General features: G+C 41.6%; 1 protein-coding gene, 2 non-coding genes and 4 pseudogenes across 3 annotated transcripts; 4 read left to right on the forward strand and 3 right to left on the reverse strand.

The window, feature by feature from the left end:
• Positions 1 to 2,529: 2,529 nt before the first annotated feature.
• On the forward strand, positions 2,530 to 4,110 carry LOC117921080 (AAA-ATPase At3g50940-like). The gene is made up of 2 exons (XM_034838871.1): positions 2,530 to 3,549; positions 3,656 to 4,110. Exons 1-2 carry the CDS (start codon positions 2,530 to 2,532, stop codon positions 4,052 to 4,054), a joined length of 1,419 nt encoding a protein of 472 aa, XP_034694762.1. The 3' UTR covers positions 4,055 to 4,110.
• A 1,384-nt stretch (positions 4,111 to 5,494) lies between these two features.
• LOC117921086 lies at positions 5,495 to 8,897 on the forward strand (annotated as a pseudogene).
• LOC117926143 lies at positions 6,583 to 6,743 on the reverse strand. Its single transcript, XR_004653064.1, has one exon. It is a non-coding gene; the product is annotated as a U1 spliceosomal RNA (small nuclear RNA).
• Positions 8,898 to 9,322: 425 nt separating the features above from the next.
• On the reverse strand, positions 9,323 to 9,483 carry LOC117926161. The gene has a single exon (XR_004653070.1). It is a non-coding gene; the product is annotated as a U1 spliceosomal RNA (small nuclear RNA).
• A 1,271-nt stretch (positions 9,484 to 10,754) lies between these two features.
• On the forward strand, positions 10,755 to 11,696 carry LOC117921096 (annotated as a pseudogene).
• A 339-nt stretch (positions 11,697 to 12,035) lies between these two features.
• Positions 12,036 to 12,160, reverse strand: LOC117926175 (annotated as a pseudogene).
• LOC117921107 lies at positions 12,118 to 14,687 on the forward strand (annotated as a pseudogene).
• The last annotated feature ends 9,561 nt before the right edge of the window (positions 14,688 to 24,248 follow it).

Here is a 24,248-nt window from a genome sequence, read left to right on the forward strand (position 1 = left end):
ATGGTATCAAATGCTCTCATTCTTTCCATTTTGCCAGACCAAAATATCCGGCCATCAAACATTATTGTCCAAAAGTTAAGATTAATTTGCAGTATTTTTCAATGATAATGTCTCAAATCTTAAAACCACCTACTTTTTAAGACTTAAAAGTCTAGAAACAACAATAGGAACAACCTTGTTGCAAGTTGTACAAAGATGCTGACGTGGTCGCATGGAAGCCAGATTATGATCAGTGAACCTTAATTTGTTCTAAAATGATTATTTGATGAAATTTAAAATTTTTGTGTATTTATTTATTTGGAATTAATGTGCAACAAACATGTATAATTCACGACTTTTACTTTTCTTTCGATCATTTTCCACCGAGGTCTTGCCATGATAACTTTATATCAAGGATAATTTTTGTGCTAAGAATAGGTTATCTTTTGTAAATATATTAAATGGTAATGACATCATAATTTAAAGAGTTTTTAAATATAGAAATGCATGAGTAAAAATATATCTTAATTTCACTTGATCTCTCTTAAGACTTTGACTAAATACACATAGCTTCATTAATTTGAAATATATCCCCTATTTTGAGATAAATAGGTGTTGATTGAAAAAGTCCTTGATTTTAAGACACGGAATATATTCGAAGAATCTCCCAACTATACATGTGTTTGTATATAATATATAAAGACATTTCTTTTAGTTAACGCCCTTATGCTTTGCAACTTCTATCCAATGCAGGCTATCTATCATGGTTGTAAGACAAAGAAACTCCAGTGGATCCAAATGTAATATTCTCTCAAGATGAGGGAGAGTTACTCATTGATCCATCTCAATATAGAAGATTAATTGGAAAACTTTTATATCTCACCATTACCAAGTCAAACCTGTCTGTTTTTGTCAATCATCTCCACCAATTCCTAGCTAAGTCTGAGAGTATGACATCTATAAGTTGCATATGAGGTTCTTCAGTATATCAAGAGCATAGTAGGATAAGGCTTAATATTCTTCACCTCATCATCCACTTTTGATTTGAAAAGATTTGTTGATTCCACTTGATCCTCTTATTTGAATAACAGGAGATCCATTAGCGGTTTATTCATTTTCATTGGGAACTCTCTAGTTTCATGGAAATCTAAGAAACAAGACATTGTTCCTAGGTCCTTCATTGAGGCAGATTATAGGTCTATGGCCAATGATACATGTGAATTGATGTGGTTGCTTACTCTCTTCAAGGATTTGCCTATTGAGCACCAAAAACCAGCAATCTTGTTCTATGATAACCAAGTTGCCCTTCATATTGCAACCAATCCCATTTTCCATGAGCACACAAAACATATAAAGATAGATTGCCACTTGGTTCGAGAGAAGGTTCAAAGTGGGATGCTTAAAACTTTATGTTTCCTCCCAACACCAAGTAGCTAATGTTTTGAGTAAACCTTTGTTTTCAGCTTAATTTACGATTTTTACTCAATAAGATGGGAGCGCAAAATATTCACTCTTCATCTTGAGGGGGAGTACTAGAGTAGCAAAGTATTTTTGGAAGGTTTGATTTATTAGAATTCAATTAGCATTTTTTTCTTTTTAATGCTATTAATTGAATTGGTAATTTGTTATGTGAGATTATCTCTGACCACCATATAACCCTTTTTCTGTACTAATTTTCTAATCAAGGCAGAGAAGTAGAATCTTTTTCTTCTTAGACTTTATCCCCAAGCCTTCTAATAATTTCTAAAAACTATTCTCCAAATTTGTTTTGCAAAACTATTTTTGAAAATACTTCCCAAACATAGCCTTATTTTTACATCTCATCCATCCATCTAAATCTCAAATCTTAATCACTTCAACAATCAAACCTCTCATCTTAATATGCCAAAAAAAAAAAAAAAAAAACAAACAAATATCTTTGTGTGGCCCACCATATTTTTTTCATACCCACATGCTTTTGTCCATACCTGTCTTAATTTTCTTATAACATTCATTATTCTTCTTCGCACATATTCCTAAATTAGTAAGAAAATCTGTAGTACATTAATCACAAAGATTTTTATTCAACCACAGATTTTTTCCTTTGCCTTTTTTTCACATATTTTCAATACTCAAATGTACACTTTTTTTTTTTCCTTTTTGATTTATCTCACACTCATACATAAATATTGTTTTCACCCCACAGATTTTTTCCTTCGCCTTTGTTCACACACATTTTTTTCCTTTTTTGTTCACACGTTTTTCAAACGCACACATTCTATTTCCTTATTGATTTATTTCACACTCCTACATACATATTGTTTTCAATTTTATTTTCCATTTTTTGTTCATACAAACTTTTTTTCCACTTGAACACGCTTTCTTTTTTACTTTTTGGTTTTTTTCCCCTTTTTTTATAACTAAAAATAATTAACTTTCATATAGTATTTTAAATTTTAAATTTTAATTTATTATATTTCCATTTATACACTTACACTTAAAAATTAACTAAATTGATAATAATTTTATTACTTGAGATGCAAGTAAATTTCTACCATTATAAAAAGGAATATGGGCACAAAGAAATCACACCAGTGTGCTCAAGCTCGGGCTCTCTTCCAATTTTTGCTGGCAATTATGACTTCAATGGCATCATTGCTATCAACATATACGACTTTTGCTGCAGCAGCCATGCTGCTTCGAACTGTTCTTAATGAAGCTCGGAGCCTGATCAACCAGTTCATACCCCAATATGTGCAGGAGAGAATCTGGTCCAAAATTGTAGGGATTTTTGGAAATCGCCACTCTTCTTCTCACATGACTCTTATCATGGATGAATACGACAATTACATCACTAATCAATTCTACGAGGCTTCTGAAATCTACCTGCGCGCAAAAGTTAGTCCCTCAGTTACGAAGCTCAAGGTTTTTCAAGCTCCGGATGACAAGAACCCGTCAGTCACCATCAAGAATGGCGAAAAGTTTACTGAGGTCTTCCAGGGAATCCAACTCCAGTGGGAAAGCTTTTGTATAGAAAAGAATAGGAATGAATACTACGACAGGGGTGGAGAAACTAAGTCAATTGAGCTGAGTTTCCCTCGGAAAAACATGGACAAGATATTGAGTTCTTACCTGCCGTACGTGTTGGAGAGATCAAAAGCCATTAGAAAAGAAAACAGGGTGCTGAAGCTCCATTCATATAACGGGTCATGGGAATCAACCAACTTGGATCATCCATCGACTTTTGAAACGTTGGCAATGGATTCAAAGCTCAAGGAGGACTTGATAAATGACCTGGACCGATTTGTGAGGAGAAGCCAGTTTTACAGAAGAGTTGGCAAGGCATGGAAACGAGGGTATTTGTTGTATGGCCCTCCGGGTACTGGAAAGTCAAGCTTGATTGCAGCCATGGCAAACTATCTGAAATTTGACATCTATGACTTAGAACTCACAAGTCTGCACAGCAATTATGAACTTAGAAGACTGTTAGTCTCTACCAAGAACCAATCCATACTTGTGATTGAAGATATTGACTGCAGCGTTGCGTTGCAGGACCGACGATCTGGAGGATGCGGCCAAGGCAACAGCCAGGTGCGTCAAGCCCCGAACTCAAATCATTCATCAGTTTTCCATCAATGTTTTTCTTCTTCCGCTAAATTCTCATTTTCGAAACGATTTTATCTCCTCTTATTGACAGTTGACATTATCTGGGTTCCTTAATTTCATTGATGGGTTGTGGTCAAGCTGCGGTAATGAGAGAATAATCGTGTTCACAACTAATCATAAGGACAAGCTAGACCCCGCATTGTTGAGACCAGGCCGCATGGATGTGCACATCCACATGTCCTACTGCAATCCTTGTGGATTTAAGACCCTTGCTTCCAACTACCTAGACGTCAGCAATCACAAACTGTTCCCTGAGATCGAAAAGCTGCTAATGGAGGTGGAGGTGACCCCAGCAGAGATTGCAGAAGAGTTCATGAAAAGTGAGGATGCTGATGTTGCCCTTGAAGGACTAGTTGAGTTCCTCAGGAGGGTAAAGATGATACGAAATGGATCAGATGGCAGAGAAGGAAAAGAAGTTTATGAACATTGAAAGGAAAGCCCTGAAATTGTTGAGAGTGAGAAAAAAATTAGCCCAGAAATTGTTGAAAGTGAAAACAAGTCAAAATATTATGAAGTCTATGTTTTTTTCCGGAAAAGTCCCAAGAAAAGAAAAAAAAAATATTAACAAAAATTATTTTCTCATACTTCATTGTCCTATGAAAAATACCAAAGAAAATCAAATATAATTCGAATTTTTCCGAGAATCAAACATAACCTTAATGTTTTAAAGAGGAAATTGGAATAAAATGAAATTTTGCAAAAGATAATTAGTCCGGCAATCATGAGTTATCCTTCAAATGAAGATCATAGTGATAGTTACTAGGAATGTTTTGAACCTTCAATGAACCATATAAGTTAGGAAGTGTGCATGTTTTCCTTGATAGACACAGAAACAAACCAATGGAACTTTATCAAAGACCCTAAACCAAAATCAAACAGCATCCAAATTAAAACCACATTAATACAATATTTGAGGTTTCTGAAACCTACTTTGCTGGCGAAAATCACCCCATCAGTTAAGAGGCTAAAAGTTTCCCAAGCTCCTAGAGAAAAGAATCTCAGTCACAATTAGCAAAGGTAAAAAAGAGGTTATTGATACCACCTCTATTCTACACAATGCATCCATTGGCTATTTGTATGGTCAAGGTTGAAAACATTGCTGGGGCTGTTGATCTACATGGCTGAAATTGAACCCATCAAATTTCTGAGATGTCAACTAAGTTTAATCATTGCACAACCAAACATTGTCATTTTCTGCCTAAGAGTAAGATTATAAGAAAAATGGCCTTCTACCTCCAAATTGACAGATACGAAGAAAAGATGCAAATTAACTATCTCTGATGGAAAAAACTTACAGCAGAGAAGCTGTCAACCAAGAGCCTCCCACGGGAGCTCCTTCCCCTAATTTTGTTCTATGTAAGCTACTTACATAATATATTATGGTCACAACTAAGCAGGAACATACACTCAGCTTTGGCTTCCCCTTCTTTCACATCCAATCCCAGATACACTCTAGCAAGTATACCTTGAGCAACGTTAGTTTTGTCAACATAAACCAGCTTTGCTGCATCAGCATTACAGGTCCGGACTGTGCTCAATGAAGCCCACAGAATGACCAACCAGCTTATCCCAACAACTGCAGAAGAAAATCCTATTAAGAATCGGAAGCCTTCTTGAGAATGCCTCTTCTGAAATGACTCTAGTCACTGATCGATACAATAGGTACAGCACTAGTGGAACATTGGAGGGTTCTGAAACTTACTTGCAGACGTAAATCACACCATCAGTTAAACAGGCTAAAGGTCAAGAGGTGATTGATGCATTTGCAGGAATTCAACTTAAATGGCACGTAGTTTGTACTGAAAAGCAGTCATGTGAAAGAGAAAAGGGTGAACACAGATCAATTGTGCTGAGTTTTCCTAAGAGAAACATGGAGAAGGTACTGAACCCTTGCTTGTCACACATAATGAGAGATCAAAAGCCATAAATGAAGAAAACAAGGTGGTGAAGCTCTATTCAATTGGAGACCTCCATGGAGAATTCGACATTTGACGGACCATGGGAGTCAACCAATCTTGACCATCCATCAACTTTTAAGACTGCCTAAGGATTCAGAGCTCAAGGAGGACTAACTCAATGACTTGGACAGATTTGTTAAGAGAAAGAAGTTCCACAGAGGAGTGGGGAAGGCATGGAAATGACAGTATTCAGAGCTCAAGTTTGGTTGCTGCAATGGCTAACTACCTAAAATTTTGTATGTATGACCTAGATAGAGCTCACAAGTCTTCAGAGCAATTCAGAGCTTAGAAGGCTATTAGTCTCCACCAGAAAACTCAAGTTTGTTCCTCAGTTCCCCTAATTAAACACTTCCAAAATTCCTCAGTTCCTTTTCCAATACATAAATTGTTATTGCTTTTTTTTTTTATTCACAGTTGACCAACATGTGGATGTGCATCAACCATAGCCTGTTCACTGAAATATAAAAGCTCATAATATTGCAGAGGAGCTCATGAAAAGCAAAGATGCCAATATCTCACTTTAAGGATTCAAAAAAAGCGTAAAGATGGCAAGAAATGAATGATTCTTTAAGAATCAGCATCATTCTGATTGTAGACACTGTTAAACTACCCTACACAGATTATAGGTTCCAGATCATCAAATTTGTATGTGCAATTCCGAATCCTGACAATGCTTATTAGGTTTTGCTTCTTTACCAATCACAATGTAGTATGACTAATCTACCATGAAGAATCAGTTCATTTACACATGATATATCAATCAGATGTCAAACTGTTCACTAATATTGAATTAAATCACTCTACTGAAATACAAAACTACAGTATAGTAAGGGCAAAGTAAAATAGGCAGCACGTATATTGTATAAAAAATCAAACGCCACCCTAGAAAAACCATTAAGAATGTTGATTTAAGAATTTTGTCAAAACGCATGCATACTTCAACAAAAACCATACCATATTGAAGATAATTAGATTTACAAACATTTAAAAACTGAATTGGGTAGGGGCCGCGCGAACGCGAACCCCCACTACCACAAATTATGACGTAGACTCTGCCACTTGGGCAGATCTTAGGCGAGTGCCCCTCCAAAGTGCAATGGAGGTCGCTAGCCTAGGCCATGGCTCTTCTTGATCAGCCATTGACCCCGTCCAGGTAAGTATGTTTGAAGTGAAAGGTCTGTCTTTATTTATATTCCAACCTCAGTTTGATACTCTTAACTCAGTTCCAATGTGGGATTGATGGTTTCTATTCTCTTCTACTCAGAGTAGGCAAAAACCAATCTTCAGTCCATTTGATGGCTTCAAATCTCATCATGTTTTACGGTGTTAGACTAAGCCTCGAGGAATGGATAGTGTGCACAACATACTAAGAATGTGTAACGTATCAACCAGTTATTGTAGATGATCTGAATTCCATCCTCAAATGGTTGTTGGCAGTTGATTTGGAGTTTTCTTAGTGGCAATCCCAGGTTAGAAAAGCTGGGTCCGAACAATCTAGGCATTCCATTGGTAGGTGTTAATTAGAGATTAGTTGTGTTGCAAATTTGCAGCACACTGATGCACTTGAGAGAGAAAATTCATCGTGTAATCTCTAATATTCCTAGACCCAAATGCAATTTGTAAAAGCACAGTCACAAAATGGAATCTATCATCTTTCGGATATGCTACTATTGGAACAAGTTACATTACCAGCTCATAACTGAATGATTTTTTCTACCCAAGAGTAAGAGTATTATGAGGATACCCTTCTACCTCCAAAGCGATAAGCATGGGTCAAATATGGAAGTTAACCATCTTTGATGGAAAAAACATTACAGAGGACAAGCTCTCAACCAAGACAACAGAGTCATATTATTTAAGGAAAGTGTTCAAGAATATTGTGCCTTAGGTGCCTGACCTTGTCGCTTTGTTTCCCAGCAAGCCACTGGGAATTCTATAATTAAATGACTCCCTTGTCCATGGTGTATTGTCTGTGTACTTGACTTGGATAAGTAGTTGAGTTGGGTTGCCCATATAATCAAACAGCTTCCAATAGAAGCATCCTCCCCAACTGTTGTTCTATATAAGCCATTTACACAATATGGCCACAAATCAAGCAAGTAAATATACTTGAACAAAGTGATATACATTACATAATTTCCTTTCCAATACATTCTCTGCCAAGTATGCCTTCCACAACATCAGTTCTCTCAACTTACACCACCTTTGCTGGATAAGCATTGCTGGTTTGAAGCATGCTCAAAGAAGTTCAGAGCATAACCAACCAGCTCATACCTCGTCCAACTCCAGGAGAGATCCTTTCAACAATAGGGAGCCTTCTTAGGAACCACTCTTCTGAAATGACTCTTGTCATTGATGATTACAATGGCTACAACATCAATCAAATCATCAAGGCTTCTGAAATTTTCTTGAAGACAAATATCACCCCATCAGTTAAAAGGCTTAAGGCATTTCAAGGTCCCCGAGAAAAGAATCTCCACATCGCTATTAACAAAGGAGGACTTACTAAATGATTTGAACAGATTTGTTAAGAGTAGAAAGTTCCATAAAGGAGTTGGAAAGGTATAGAAATGGGGCTATTTGTTGTATGGCTAACTACCTAAAAATTTCATATCTACGACCTAGAGCTCACAAGCCTCTGGAGCAACTCAGAGTTTAGAAGGCTATTATTCTCTACCAAGAACAAATCAATACTTGTGATGGAAGATATTGATTGCAGCATTGAGTTCCAGGACCAACAAGCAGGAGCATGACCAAGGTGAAAACAAGGTGAGTTCCTAATCCATTTAATTAGAGATAAGCTTATTTCACCAATGCTTTTCTTATACCTCCTATTTATCACCTGGGAAAGAAGATCCAACCATCCCTATATACCAAGAAAATACTACTTTAGACCATACATGTAAACAGTTCCTTTCTTCCCTTCATAAAGTGTTTTCTTTTCTTAATTAGCAGTCAACTTTATTTGGGTTGCTTAACTTCATTGATGGGCCGTGGTTGAGCTTTGGTGATGAAAGGATAATTGTGTTTACAACTAATCACAAAGACAGGATAGACCCTGCATTATTGAGATCAGGGCACATGGGTATGCACATCCACATGCCCTACAGCACTCCTTGTGGGTTTAAGACCGTTGCTTCCAACTATCCTGGCACAAGCAGTCATAGCCTGTTCCCTGAGATAGAAAAGCTAATAATGGAGGTGGATGTGACTCCAGCAGAGATTGCAGAAGAGCTCATGAAAAGTGAAGAAGCCAATATCGCAGTTGAAGGACTCATTGTGTTCCTCAAAAGGGTAAAAGATGGCAAGAAATGAATCAAATGGTAGAAGACAGGGAAGAGAAATCAAAGCAATTGCTTTTAAGTCAGGAAGTTGCTGAAAGTGGGAACCAAGGTAAAACAAACAATAAGGAGAAAGCAAGGGATGAAGAAGACCTATGACAAAGTTCAAATGCTTGGTGAGAGTCATGAAAACTTTGATCTGTGGTATCCGATAATAATAAATATGAAACGCCTTAATCACCATTTAAGTTATGTAAACTATTAAGTCAATAATCAAGCTTTTAGCAGCTGGGAGTTTCCCTCACCAATCAAAATGACCCCACCCCATATCATACACAAAAACCGGTGAAGCATTTCTTCAAATACGTAGAGAACACAATTTCCAAAAGCAACCAATCAAATAAATGAAATAGCTTGCATGAAAAGTGAATTGTATAAATATTTAAGAACTGAGTTGGGGCAGAGGTCGCGCGAACGCGAACCCCCTCTACCACAAATTATGACGTAGATTCCGCCACTTGGGCAGATCTTAGGGCAGTGCCCCTCCCAAGTGCAATGGAGGTCACTGTCCTAGGCCATGGCTCTTCTTGATCGGCCATCGACCCCGCCCAGGTAAGTATGTTTAAAGGGGAACCGTCTCTTTCTTTTATACCAATCCTTCACCTAATCACTCTTACCCATAGCCAATGTGGGATAAGTGCATGCCAACACTTGTGTGCCATCTTAAGTGCAACTCGACTAATCCCGTGGGCCTTAAAGAAAATATCATTAAATTTTAAGTGGGCTTCTTCAAAGGCAGCATATATATTTTTTTATATTACTCTTAAATATATACTCTACATTTTTAAATATGATTTATGCAAATTAAAAAAAAAAAAAAAAAACTCTACTTTCAACCTAACATGCTGTGAAGATCAAAATTTTAAAATATCAAAATTATTTTATTTTAAAAAATATAGTTGTAGAACTTAAAATTCAGAACTAAGGAAATTCCAAAGAAAATGAACCTGAATACTATATTGGGGAAAGACAAACGCCATTGAAATTTAAGTGACTAGAAAAATAACTACTTATATATAAAGTACATGCTAATATGAGTCAATCAAAACAAGCAAGGGTTCGATTACCAACCTGCAACCCAACCTTTCTAGAGATGGAGAACCCCTTGACTTGGCTTTTCTAGCCTCTCCTTATTTACTTAGCTCTTGTTTTTGTGACACTTCCTCTAGGAATTTTTTTTAAAGTATTAAAATAATAGATTTCTCATTTGTCAATGACTCGATGCATTGGGTCTACATGATTTTGGTCAATAAGGTGTTTCTTGGCCAGAGAAAAATGCTATTTAAGCTACTTACATAGTATATTATGGCCACAACTAAGCAGGAACATACACTCAGCTTCCTTCCCCTTCTTTCACATCCAATTCCAGATACACTTTCTCTAGCAAGTATACCTTCAGCAACATCAGTTTTGTCAACATACACCAGCTTTGCTGCATCAGCATTACTGATCTGGACTGTGCTCAATGAAGTCCAGAGAATGACCAACCAGCTCATATCCCAACAACTGCAGGAGAAAATCCTATCAAGAATCGGAAGCCTTGTTGAGAATGCCTCTTCTGAAATGATTCTAGAGTCGAGTCACTGATACAACAGGCACAGCACTAGTTGAATATTGGAGGGCTCTGAAACTTACTTGCAGAGGAAAATCACCCCATCAGTTAAGAGGCTAAAGGTTAAGAGGTTATTGATGCATTTGCAAAGGTGAGGAAGTTATTGGTGCATTTGCAGGAATTCAATTTAAATGGCACGTAGTTTCTACTGAAAAGCAGTCATGTGAAGGAGAAAAGGGTGTACATAGATCAATTGTGTTGCATTTCCCTAAGAGAAACATGGAGAAGGTACTGAACTCTTACTTGACATATGTAATGAGAGATCAGAAGCCATAAAAGAAGAAAACAAGGTGGTGAGGCTCTATTCCCTTGGAGACCTCCATGGAGAATTCGACAGACCATGGGGATCAACCAATCTTGACCATCCATCAACTTTCAAGACTGACTAAGGATTCGAAGTTCAAGGAGGATTTACTCAATGACTTGGACAGATTTCTTAAGAGAAGGAAGTTCTACAGAAGAGTGGGAAAGGCGTGGAAATGACTGGTATTTGTTGTATCTCCCTCCAGGCACAGGAAACTCAAGTTCAGTTGCTGCTTGGCTAACTACCTAAAATTTCATATCTATGATCTGGAGCTCACAAGTCCTCAGAGGAATTAAGAACTTAGAAGGCTTGTAGTCTCCACCAGGAAACTCAAGTTTGTTCCTCAGTTCGTCTAATTAAACACTTCCAAAATCTCTCTGTTCCTTTTCCAATAGACCAATTGCTATTATTTTTTCATTCACAGTTGACTCTATATGGGTTGCTTAACTTCATTGATTTGCCATGGTCAAGCTGTGGTGACGAAAGGATAATCATGTTCACAACCAACAGGTTAGACCTTGCATTATTGAGACCAGGTCACATGGATATACACGTCCACATGTCCCTCTGCACTCCATGAGGGTTTAAGACTCTTGCTTCCAGCTACCTAGCCATAGGCAACCATAGCCTGTTCATTGAAATAGAAAAGCTGATAATGGAGGAGGGGGGTGACTGCAGCAGAGATTGCAGAGGAGCTCATGAAAAGTGAAGATGCCAATATCACACTTGTAGGGCTCATTGAGTTCCTCAAAAGGATAAAGACAGCAAGAAATGAATGTAATGCAGGAGAAGGTCGAGAAGTTAGAAAACAGGGGAGAGAAATCCAAGAAATTGCTGAATGTGAGAATGAAGCATGAAATTAAAACCAACAAGTGGAAGGCAAAGGATGGAGAAGACATGGACGGAAGTAAAAGGCATGAAAGCAACCATGTAAATTCTTTGATTTATGGTACCCAAAAAGTTCATCCTCTCAGCCAAACAAGGAGGGTAAAAACAATATCAAACCCACTTAACTTCCTTCCAAGCTATGTAACCTATGAAGTTTTTAATAATACCAATAAAGTCATTCTTTAAGAATCAACATCTCTCTAATTTGTAAACACTTCTAAACTACCCTACACACAGATTATCGGTTCCAAATCATCAAATTAGCATGTGCTATTCCAAAGCCTGACAACGCTTATTAGGTTTGTTTCTTTATTATGACAGATTCTGCCACATGGGCAGATCTTAGGTGAGTGCCCCTCCTAAGTGCAATGGAGGTCACTAACCTAGGCCATGGCTCTTCTTGATCAGCCATTGACCCCATCCAGGTAAGTATGTCTGAAGGCAAATGTCTCTCTGTATTCATATTCCAACCTCAGGTTGGCACTTTAACTCAGTTCCAAAGTGGGATTGATAGTTTCTACTCTCTTCTACTCAAAGTACGCAAAAACTAATCTTCAGTCCATTTGATGGCTTCAAATGTCAGCATTTGGATGGTGCTAGACTAAGCCTTGGGGAATGGATAGTCTGCACAACATATAAGAATGTGTAATGTATCAACCGGATATTGTCAATGATCTGAATTCCATCCTCAAATGGTTGTTAGCAGTTGATTTGTTGTTTTCTTAGTGGCAATCCCAGGTTAGAAAAGTTGGGCCCGAGCAATCTGGCCATTCCATTCCCAGGTGGTAATTAGAGATTAGTTGTGTTGCAAATTTGCAACACACTGATGTGCTTGAGTGAGAAAATTGATAGTGCAATCTCTAAAAATTTATAGACCCAATTGCTAGTTGTAAGATCACAGTCAAAAAACGGAATCCATCGTCTTTCCAATATGCTACTATTGGGACAAGTCACATTACCTCAAAAGTAAATGATTTTTTCTACACAAGAGTTAGATTATTAAGAGGATACCCTTCTACATCGAAAGCAAATAATATGGGACAAATATGGAAAATAACCGTCTTTGATGGGGGAAAAAACAGTACAGAGAACAAGCTCTCAACCAAAACAGTTTAGTCATATTATTCAAGGAAATTGTTCAAGAAGATTGTGCCTCAGGTGCTTGACCTTGCCACTTCCTTTCCCATTAAGCCCCTGGGGATTCTATGATTAATGACTCCTTTGTCCATGTTGTATGGTGTGTATAGTTTACTTGGATAAGCCATTTACACAATATGGCCACAAACAAGCAAGTAAATATACTTTAACAAAGTGATATACATTACAAAACCCATAATTTCCTTTCCAATACATTCTCTAGCAAGTATGCCTTCCACAACATCAGTTCTCTCAACTTACACCACCTTGTCTGGATCAGCATTGCTGGTTCAGAGCATGCTCAACGAAGTTCAGAGCATAACCAACCAGCATACCTCGACAACTCCAGCAGGAATCCTTTCAAGAATTGGAAGTCTTCTTAGGAATCACTCTTCTGAAATGACTCTTATAATTGATGAATACAATGGCTACAGCATCAATTGAATCTTCAAGCCTTCTGAAATTTTCTTGAATACAAAGATCACCCCATCAGTTAAGCTTAAGGTTCCCCGAGGTGGTTGAGAGAAGAATCTCTCCATCACTATTAACAAAGGTGAAGTGGTTATTGATGTATTTCCGAATTAGAAGGAGCCCAAGTCAAATGGCAACTGATTTGTACTGGGCAGGAGTCAGTTGAAGGTAAAAAGGGTGAACATAGATCAATAGAGCTGAGTTTCCCTAGAAACATCATGGGGAAGGTACTGAACTCTTACTTGCCATTTGTAATGGAGAGGTCAGTAGCTATAAAAGAAGAAAACAAGGTGGTGAAGTTCTATACACTTGGAAACCTCAGTGGAGAATACAACAGAGTATGGGGGTCAACCGATCTAGACCATCCCTCAACTTTTGAGACAGGGGTGATGGATTCAAAGCTCAAGGAGGACTTACTAAATGATTTGAACAGATTTGTTAAGAGAAGAAAGTTCTATAAAGGTGTTGGAAAGGCATAGAAAGGGGGGTATTTGTTGTATGGATCTCCAGGCACAGGAAAGTCAAGCCTGGTGGCAGCCATGTCTAACTACCTAAAAATTTCATATCTACAACCTAGAGCTCACAAGTCTCTGGAGCAACTCAGAGCTTAGAAGGCTATTATTCTCTACCAAGAACAAATCAATACTTGTGATAGAAGATATTGATTGCAGCATTGAGTTTCAGACCAACAAGCAGGAGCATATAACCAAGGTGAAAACCAGGTGAGTTCCTAAACCATTTAATTAGAGATAAGCTTATTTCACCAATGCTTTTCTTATAGCTCCTATTATCACCTGGGAAAGAACCAACCATCCCTATCTACCGAGAAAAGACTACTTTAGACCATACATGCAAACAGTTCCTTTTTTCCCCTTCATAAAGTGTTTTCTTTTCTTAATCAGCAGTTAACTTCACGTGGGTTGCTTAACTTCATTGATGGGCTCCAGTCGAGCTGTGGTGATGAACGGATAATCGTGTTTACAACTAATCACAAAGACAGGTTAGATCCTTCATTATTGAGATCACGGCGCATGGATTTGGACATCCACATGTCCTACTGCACTCCTTGTGGGTTCCTTGCTTCCAACTACCTAGGCGTAAGCAATCATAGCCTGTTCACCGAAGTAGAAAAGCTGATAAGGGAGGTGGAGCTGACTCCGGCAGGGATTGCTGAAGAGCTCATGAAAAGTGAAGATGCCAATATTGCTCTTGAAGGACTCATTGAGTTCCTCAAAAGGGTAAAATGCTGGAGGACAGAGATGAAAAATCAAACAATTGCTGAAATCCAAGAAATTGGGAGGGACGAAGAAGACATATATGACAGAAGTCCAAAAGCATGGAGGCAGTCATGAAAACTGTTTGACCTGTGGTATCCCATGATAATAAATATGAAAAGCCTTAATCACCATTTAAGTTATGTAAAGTAAGAAGTTAACAACCATTAAAGTCATGCTTTTTAGTAGCTGGCCCTAAAATCTTTAGGAGTTTCCCTCACCAATCAAAATGACCTCATATTCATACACCAAAAAGGAAGCAGCCGAAGTATAAAAAATATGCCCCTCTTCGGTAGAGTTCACGAGTGTAAGGAACATGAACAATGGAGTGAAAAGCAAGTGTGAATAGTGAGTGGAATGAAGTGAACTCTACCGAAGAATCAAAGAGACCCCCATAGGGACATTGGTGAAACGCAAAGTCACCCAGGCTAGCAGACAAACACAAAGGCTCTAATCCTAAGAGAAAAGATGTCACAAAATGCCTCTGAAGCTACACTAAGGATCCGGACCCCCTCTAAGACGTCCCCAAAAGTGACTCGAAGATCGATGTCAAAGATGAGTAACGGTTGAACCGCCCTGGAGTACGATCAAGAATGCGCGAAAAGCACTGGGTAACGAGGTGAGGAGAGTGAGAATAAGCGCGAATCCATGAAGGTGAGACGTGCAATGCCAGAGAATATGAATGCTAGGAGTTGGGACTCGGAATGGCGAGACTGACACCGAACACTAAACTGAGAAAAACAACGGCTCTAGAAGCCAAACCAAAAAGCTAACTCTAAACGCTAAACTAGAAAACAACAGCTCTGGAAGCCAAACCAAAAAAACTAACTCTAAAAGCTAAACTAGAAAGCAAAAGCTCTGGAAGCCAAACCAAAAACTAACTCTAAAAGCTAAACTAGAACGCAATAGCTCTGGAAGCCAAACCAAAAACTAACTCTAAAAGCTAAACTAGAAAGCAACAGCTCTGAAAGCCAAACCAAAAACTAACCCTAAAAGCTAAACTAGAAAAACAACAGCTCTGGAAGCCTAACCAAAAAAAACTAACCCTAAAAGCTAAACTAGAAAAACAACAGCTCTGGAAGCCTAAACGAGACGACAGTAACGGCTCTGGAAGCCTAAACAAGATGACAGAAATGACTCTGAAAGCCTAAACAAGATGACAGTAATGGCTCTGGAAGCCTAGACAAGATGACAACAATGGCTCTGGAAGCTGAAATAAGACGACAGAAATGGCTCTGGAAGCCTAAACAAGATGACAACAATGGCTCTGGAAGCCGACACGAGATGACGATAATGGCTCTGGAAGCCTGAACAAGATGACTAAAATGGCTCTGGAAGCCTAAACAAGGTGATGGTAATGGCTCTGAAGGCCCAAACGAGAATGCGACTCTGAATGTCAATCTAGGAAGTGATGACGACTCTGAACGCCGAAACCGAGAATGTGACTCTGAACGTCAATCTAGGGAATGGTGATGACTCTGAACGCCGAACTGAAAACACGGTGATGGCCCAGTGATGGTGGCTCTGAACGCCGAGAACTGAGAAGCGACAATGATGGCTCTGAACGCCAAAGCTGGGAAGTAATGATGGCTCTGAATGCCGAAGCTGAGAAGTGATGATGATGACTCTGAACGTCAAACTGAGAAGTGATAACAACTCTGAACGTCGAAACCAAGAATGCAACTCTGAACGTCTATCTGAAAACCGATGATGGCTCTGAATACCGTAAACCGTGAATGATTGGCGACTCTGAGCGCCAAACTGGATGGAAATGATGAGGGGGGGAAATATGCCCCAGTGTGGCAGGACGCTGCGAATCTCAAACCGCTGGAAATGATTGAACGGGACTCTACGAGTCTCGAACAACGCTCCACTGAGAGCTCATATCAATGAAGGGCTCAGGAATAATGGTCAGTGAGGCGAATACAATATAACTCGGCCGAGTGATGGAAACTGTGATGGACATGTGAGAGAACGATCAACTCCATGGCTAAACGAGGGAAATATGCCCTGGTATGGCATCGGATGTATCCGATCTGCTCTGATGACCTGAGAATAACACCATGGGAATGCGTAACAAATCTGATACGTACCCCACTGAAATGATGACGTGGGAAATCCAGGTACCTAAGATAACTCCGTCCAGGAATCACGTCTATATCAAAGAGTACGAATCTGGCAGAACAACTCAAAAGAGGCTCCTCGGAGTATCAGGACAAAATGAAATCAATCATCAACCTGGCGTGTATCTCATATCCGTGAATGATCATGCAAACCAGTGGGGATCTATAAATCTCGATCAAGATGGGGAATATGCCCCAGTGTGGCATCAGGTCGGAAAACTAGATGTGCTCGAACCATCTGTCATCGAATGTGTGATCCAAGTCAACCATATCTACAACTGAATCAAACCCACAAAGCAAAGGGGCGTCTCTCGGAAGGAAGCATGACGTCATCCAAGCGTCTAAAAGCGTGGGCCAGGCTAGATGGCTCTCGATAGGCCCCACTAAGGAATCATCGCGAGGATAGCGAATATATCATCAACTCTGCATATATCTCGCAAATAAGGATAAACACGCAACTCCCTCATGATCCGTAAATCTCATCCGAACGGAAATATGCCCCTGTATGGCATCGAAATGTATGATACGTCTGAGATCAGATAGCATGGAATCATCTATCATCGAACATGTGACCTCTACGAAGATCCATAAAGATCCCCCGAAACGGAATATGCCCCAGTATGGCATCTGACGTGTGACAAATCAGGAAAAACAGGTGACATCGAATCATCCCTCATCAAACACGTGATCCCGGTAATCCAAACACGGTCAAAACGGATCTAAACATCTGAGAAGTGTCTCCCAGAATAGTTGGCAGTGGGTATGAAGATGCATGGCAAATATCCAAATGTCAACCAAATCTCAAACACCTGTCCACATAGAAGCTGTAGAAGACGATATCCGATCCCATGGCCTCAGGGCGGTCTTAAGACACGGGACGTAACGTAGGCTAGGGTGATAGGGTGATAGAAACGAAAGGAAACTAAGCTCAAATACTCGATGATCAAAACCCATGCCCTCATGTATGAAATGCAACAAGTATAGTGAATCCCGTGAGCCATGGACCCAATGGTGCCTAATGTGAACATAGTGTCGATAAGGAAACAAATGGAACAGAACAAACTGATAATGAGATATACAATGGTGATGTGAAGAGAATACCAAACCCGAAAATGGGTCACTGTAAGAAAAACTAAAATGTGGAATGAAAACGATGAATCAGGAGTGAAAACAAGGGTGATGATGATGAAGCACTGAACATGAGAATGAGTGCTAATCCGCTCAAATCAAATATGCAGGGAAGTCATGTCAATAACGAACGCAATGATGGAATGGACGATGACCCAGAGCTCCTAAGAGAAAGTCACTCATCTCACTCTCAAAACATATGACAAAAATAAATACAAAGAATGAAGGATCCCGGGAAGCTCACATACGAACTCCCGCCAACAAACATGATCAATCAGATGACCCTCGAACATCAACATACACAATGATAGAAAATGAATACACATAAACTTTTTTTTTTTTTTTTTTTTACAGAAGTATACATGCTCTGAACGCGAACCAAGAAATCCTAAAGATGACATCAAAAAAGGATAACATACTCTCAAATGTCAATGTAACATGAACTCTCTCTGATGATGTGACTTTCTCAAACTAAGGATCCCTGGACCAACGTCCGTAGGATAGATAGTGGAAATGACATGACTACCCTCCATGTAGTGAACTGAGGAGGATCACCACTCAGGGTGGAAGAAAATGATGCAAATGAGCAGTAGATAGGATAAACAAGATGAGACGAATAACACAACCAACGAGGTGAGATGAAAATGCAGTGATGCGATCATATAGAGAATATAATGAGGAGAATGCGCCCCTAGGTCCAAGGCTCATGAAACTCCTAAACAATGATGCATGCATACAACTAAAGGGCCCCTAACCCGGTGAGAAAGTGTGAGCAAGGCAATGAGAAAGAAAGGCTATAATGCGCGTGCGAGGCTCAATGGGCTAGCAATAGTCTATGTATATCAGAAGGGGAATAAAGGGATATAGCTAACCGAAATGATGGCCACCCATCCTGCGACCATGGACTCAAACATAATACCTCTTTAGCTGATCCACATTGGTCGGCTCTGAGAACTGGTTTCCATCTAAATCCATCAGCCATGCAGCGCCCTCTGGAGTCAACTCCCTGATGAAATAAGGTCCGCTCCAACTGGGTCTGAACTTCCCTCTCGGATCTCTGATCAATCCCCTGATGACTCTCAAGACTAAGTCACCTACATGTAATGGTCTCGGCTTGACCCGCTTTTTGAAAGCGCGGGCCATCTTCCTCTGATATGCACGAACATGGTCTGCTGCCCTCAATCTCCTTTCATCTAGGAGATTGAGCTGATCAAATCGAGCCTGAGCCCAATCCGTCTCGGGAATCTGCTGCTCTAGTGCTACTCTCAGTGATCCCATCTCGATCTCAACTGGTAGCACTGCCTCCATGCCGTATACCAATGAATAGGGTGTGGCTCCTGTAGAGGTGCGAAAAGAAGTCCGATATGCCCACAATGCGAAAGGGAGCTTCTCTGACCAATCCCGAGAAGTCTCAACCATCTTCCGCAATATCCTCTTGATATTCTTATTCGCGGCCTCTACTGCCCCATTCGTCTGTGGTCTGTACGCAGACGATCTATGATGCCGAATGCCGTATCTCTGTACTAATGTGTCAACCTCTCCTCTGAAATGTACCCCTCTATCTGAAATCAACTCATGAGGGACTCCATAGCGACAGATAATATGTGATCTGATGAAACTAGCAACTCCGGATGATGTCAATCTCGCATATGAGGCGGCCTCCACCCACTTGGTGAAGTAATCGATGGCGACCAGGATGAACTCATGACCATTGGAAGATTTCGGCGAAATCTTCCCAATGATGTCAATACCCCATACGGAGAATGGCCATGGCGAAGTAAGTGCATGTAACTCGGAGGGCGGCACGTGGAATGAGATCTCCGTGTATCTGACACTCGGGACATCTCTGGACGAACTGGCAACAATCCGTCTCCATAGTCAACCAGAAATAGCCGGTCCTCATGATCTTACGGGCCAACATATGCCCTCCCATATGTGGTCCGCAGACTCCGGCATGAACCTCTCGCATCACTCTATCTGCAGAGGCCCGATCCAAACATAATAGCAGCATCCCATCAGGTGATCGTCTGTACAGCGTCTCGCCACAAATCACGAATCGGGTGGCCAACTGTCTCAATGCTCTCCTATCCTTGGCCGTGGCGGCCTCAGGATATACGCCGAGCCTCAAAAAGTGATATATGTCATGGTACCAAGGCAAACCATCGTCTATCTCCATATCATCAATCAAACAACAGTATGCAGGAGCAGATCTCGACTCGATCAACAATGGGCGAACGGTGGCATCAGTAGGTACGGCAATCATGGAAGCTAGAGTAGCTAAGGCATCAGCAAACTGGTTCTGCGCTCTAGGCAGATGGGTATATCTCAAATCGTCGAATCTCCCAACCAGTAGCTCCAAATACGCGTGATAAGGCTTAAGCTTCACATCTCTAGTCTTCCACTCGCCCTGAATCTGTCTCAATACCAGATTGGAGTCACCAAACACCTCCATCTGTCTAATGCCAAGCTCTAGAGCTGTCTCTAATCCCAAGATGCAAGCCTCATACTCAACAATGTTGTTCGTGGCCGGATGATGATCCGAGAATGCCAAACGAACAGATCTGGAATGTGATCACCATGAGGGGATATCAACAAGACGCCTATCCCGTATCCAGAAATGGTTGGCCGCACCATCAAAGTACATGCGCCAACCCGTATAGACTCGTCACAAACAGGCAACATCCTCATCTGGGAAATCATCATCAATGGCTCTGCCATCGGAAACTGGTAAGGAAGCTAGATGATCCGCGACAATGCTCCCTCTAATGGACTTCTGAGTGACATAATGGATGTCAAACTCAGTCAGTAGTACCAACCATCTCATGAGGCGACCGACCAGGCGGGTCTGTCAAACAATATCTCAGAGGATCTGGGACGACGGATATCAAATGCACTGAATATCAGTCATGTAATGTCTCAGTCGGGAGTGGCCCAAACCAATGCCAAGCAGTAACGCTCAATCATGACATATCTCGTCTCATAGTCTAGCATCCTCTTACTCAGATAATAAATGGCTCGATCCTTGCCCGAATCATCGAGCTGAGCTAACATGCATCCCAAAGCCACGTCTGAGACAGATAAGTATAGGAGCAGAGGACGGCCTGGTGTAGGAGGCGCCAAGACTGGAGGCGACAACAAGTACTCTCTAATCCTCTCAAATGCACGCTGACACTGATCATCCCAAACAGTAGGTGACTCTTCCTCAAGAGTCGGAAAATGGGCTCACAAATGTCTGTCAATCTGGCGATGAATCTGCTGATGTACTGAAGTCTGCCCAGGAAGCCTCTGACCTCTCTCTCTGTCCTCGGTGCAGGCATGTCAAGAATGGCTCTAATCTTGTCCGGATCTACCTCTATGCCTCGCTCACTGACCATGTATCCCAAGAGTTTCCCAGAAGTCACTCCAAAAGTGCACTTCTTGGATTCAGTCTCAACCTGAACTGCCTGATCCTCTCAAAGAATCTCTCCAGAGCTGCTAGATGATCTGATCTATCTCGGGATTTCACTATCATGTCGTCTACATAAACCTCGACATCCCGATGCATCATGTCATGAAAAAGCATGGTCGCTGCTCTCTGATAAGTGGCTCCTGCGTTCTTCAATCCGAATGGCAATGACTCTATAGCAATAAGTACCCACTCGGTAATGAAAGGACGTCTTCTCCATGTCCTCTGGAGCCATCAAGATCTGACTGTACCCGGAAATCCATCCATAAAGGACAACATCGAATGACCTGCCGTACTGTCAACTAGCATGTCGATGTGTGGAAGAGGAAAATCATCCTTAGGATTGGCCTTGTTGAGATCTCGGAAATCAACACAGACTCTCACCTTGCCGTCCTTTTTGGGAACAGGAACGACATTGGCCAGCCACTCCGGGTACTCAACCACTGACAAAAATCCTACACTGAGCTGCTTCTGAATCTCCTCTTTCACCTGCAAGCTCCAACGAGGGTGCAATCGTCTCAACTTCTGCTTAACCGGTCTGGCATGGGGCAGAAGTGGCAAACGATGCTGGACGATAGATGGGTCAAGGCCCGGCATGTCCTCATAGGACCATGCGAAAACGTCCAAGTAGGATCTGAGCAGCTGGATGAGGCTGTCCCTCTCATCAACAGATAAATCTGATCCGATCCTCAACTCTCTAGGCTGATCTGCTGTGCCGAAATCAACAATCTCCGTGTCCCCTACAGCAGGTGAAACCCTCTGATCAACGGGATCTGAATCGGAATCGGAAGATGAGTCATCATCTGAATCATGCTGTGCAATCTCATCATCTATGTCAAATATCTGTGATGTGGGTGAAGATGGTGCAGATAAATCAATATCACAAGAGACAGGCAAATACTCAAAAATGCTCAAATCCATAGATGAATCATGGAAAACAATGTCAGAACGGGAGACGAACCCCGACAGAACGTCAAATGAAAGAGGTGAGTCCACAAAGTCGGACACTCCCTCAACAATGCCAACATGGCTATCAGTCAAATCAACAACAGATATAGCATCCTCAGCAATCTCCGGAGCAGGGGCAGTCTGGATCTCCTCAACGATCTCGACGAAGGACACCCCGAAAAGGTCAAAGGATGAAGCAAGCTCGGGCCGAATAGTCTCCTCAATCTGGCTCAGGCTCAGGGCGAGCATCTCGTCGATATACTCGTCATGTGGCACGGCTCCGTCCACTCTGTGGCTGACCTCGGCAAATGCCCCATAATCAGGGAAGCAAAGTGTCATGAGGCTCGTGCGATCTGGAGAGGAAGGAGCAATCAACACAGAAGTCGAAGAACCAGGGGCTCCATCTCTCAATCGTAGCTGCTGGACAAGGCGCTGAAGCTCGGCCTCCTGAGTGGTGCTAAGTCCTCCAATGATCCCACCAGATGGTGTATGCGGCTCCGATGCCCTCACAAAATAATCTGCCAGGCTCCTGGTGTACGGGCGCACAGGTAATAGAAAGGCGTATGAGTCAGTCGAGCCCTCACCCTCTCCTTGCGCAATCGCGCCATATAGAGATAATCGGCCTCAGTGGGGGATGAACCCGAGCCCGAACGGTACATCATGATCAGGGATGGCTATGAACTCGCGAGGTCCGTGCTGACGACGCCCTAATCCCATGCCAGGAAGATAGGACATGCCCCGCATAATATCAAGTACTACAGTGCTGCCATGCTGGTCAAAAGACATAGCCAACGAAGTCCCGGCAAAAGTCCTCTAGCTCCACGGTCTGTACCTCATCGAAGGTGAATCCAGTCAGGAAAAGATCGTCATCGCTATGGCTGATCTGGAGCACGGGCTCAGCGGAAATGAACATGTCCCCTGCCGACTGTACGACGACTATCTGGCCCTCATGGATGAACTTCACTTTCTGATGAAGTGAAGAAGGAATGGCTCCAGCTCTGTGAATCCACGGTCGGCCCAAAAGCAGGTTGAAGGATGTAGGAATCCTCAAAACCTGGAATATGGCAACAAAAGTGGTCGGACCGATCAGCAGCTCGATCTCCAATGTACCCATGACCTCCCTCCTAGTGCTGTCATAAGCTCGGGACGGTCTGAGTGGATGGGCAAAATCGGATGTGCGTACCCAAGAGCGATGGCGGGCCAGAGGACATACATTCAGCGCCGAGCCATTGCCAGAAGGACAGATGGAACTCGGCGACCTGAACAACCAACAGATATATAAAGGGGACGCGTATGGTCTGAACCCTCTGGTGGCAAGTCGTCATCAGAAAAGGACGATACAAGTGGCTCTACCAGCCGTCATCATGTGAATCAAACCCTCAGGAGTGGTAGTGGTCTCAACTCTGATCTGGCTCAGGGCTCGAATCAATGCATCTCGGTGAGTACTCGAAGACGCCAACAAACTCCAGATGGAGATACGAGCCTGAGTGCTCTGTAACTGCCTCAAAATCTCATCATCCTCTGCTCTGACCTCCTCGAAGCAGAGGTACCCTCAACTGGTCTGGCTGCCGCGGCTGGAGGTGGCTGGCGCATCACTCTACCCCCTCGGAGAAATACGGACATCTGGAGTCTGAGAAATATCAATATGTGGGGCCTGAACCTCCTCGATATCAGGATCAGAATGTACGGCGCCTGAACACTATAGCGTGTGAATGTCAGAGGCTCAGAAATAGTAGCCTGTACAGATGCTGCCTCAGGAACTAATCGGAAAGGAGTGGGCACCTGAGGCCCCAAAGACATGCCGCTCATCTCGTAAATATCCCCCAACTCTATGGGCTCTGGATCTGTGTCATCCCAGCTCATCATACAGATATGGTCATCAGAATCAGCAAAATCCAGGAAATGAATACCTCCGTCTGGTGGAGGAACTGCATGCGTGGTATGGGCCGGTAGTGGGTTTTGGGTTACACTTGGCTGACCCAAGTGAACCAAACC

Source organism: Vitis riparia, chromosome 1 (genome assembly GCF_004353265.1).
Source record: "Vitis riparia cultivar Riparia Gloire de Montpellier isolate 1030 chromosome 1, EGFV_Vit.rip_1.0, whole genome shotgun sequence".
NCBI lineage: Eukaryota > Viridiplantae > Streptophyta > Magnoliopsida > Vitales > Vitaceae > Vitis > Vitis riparia.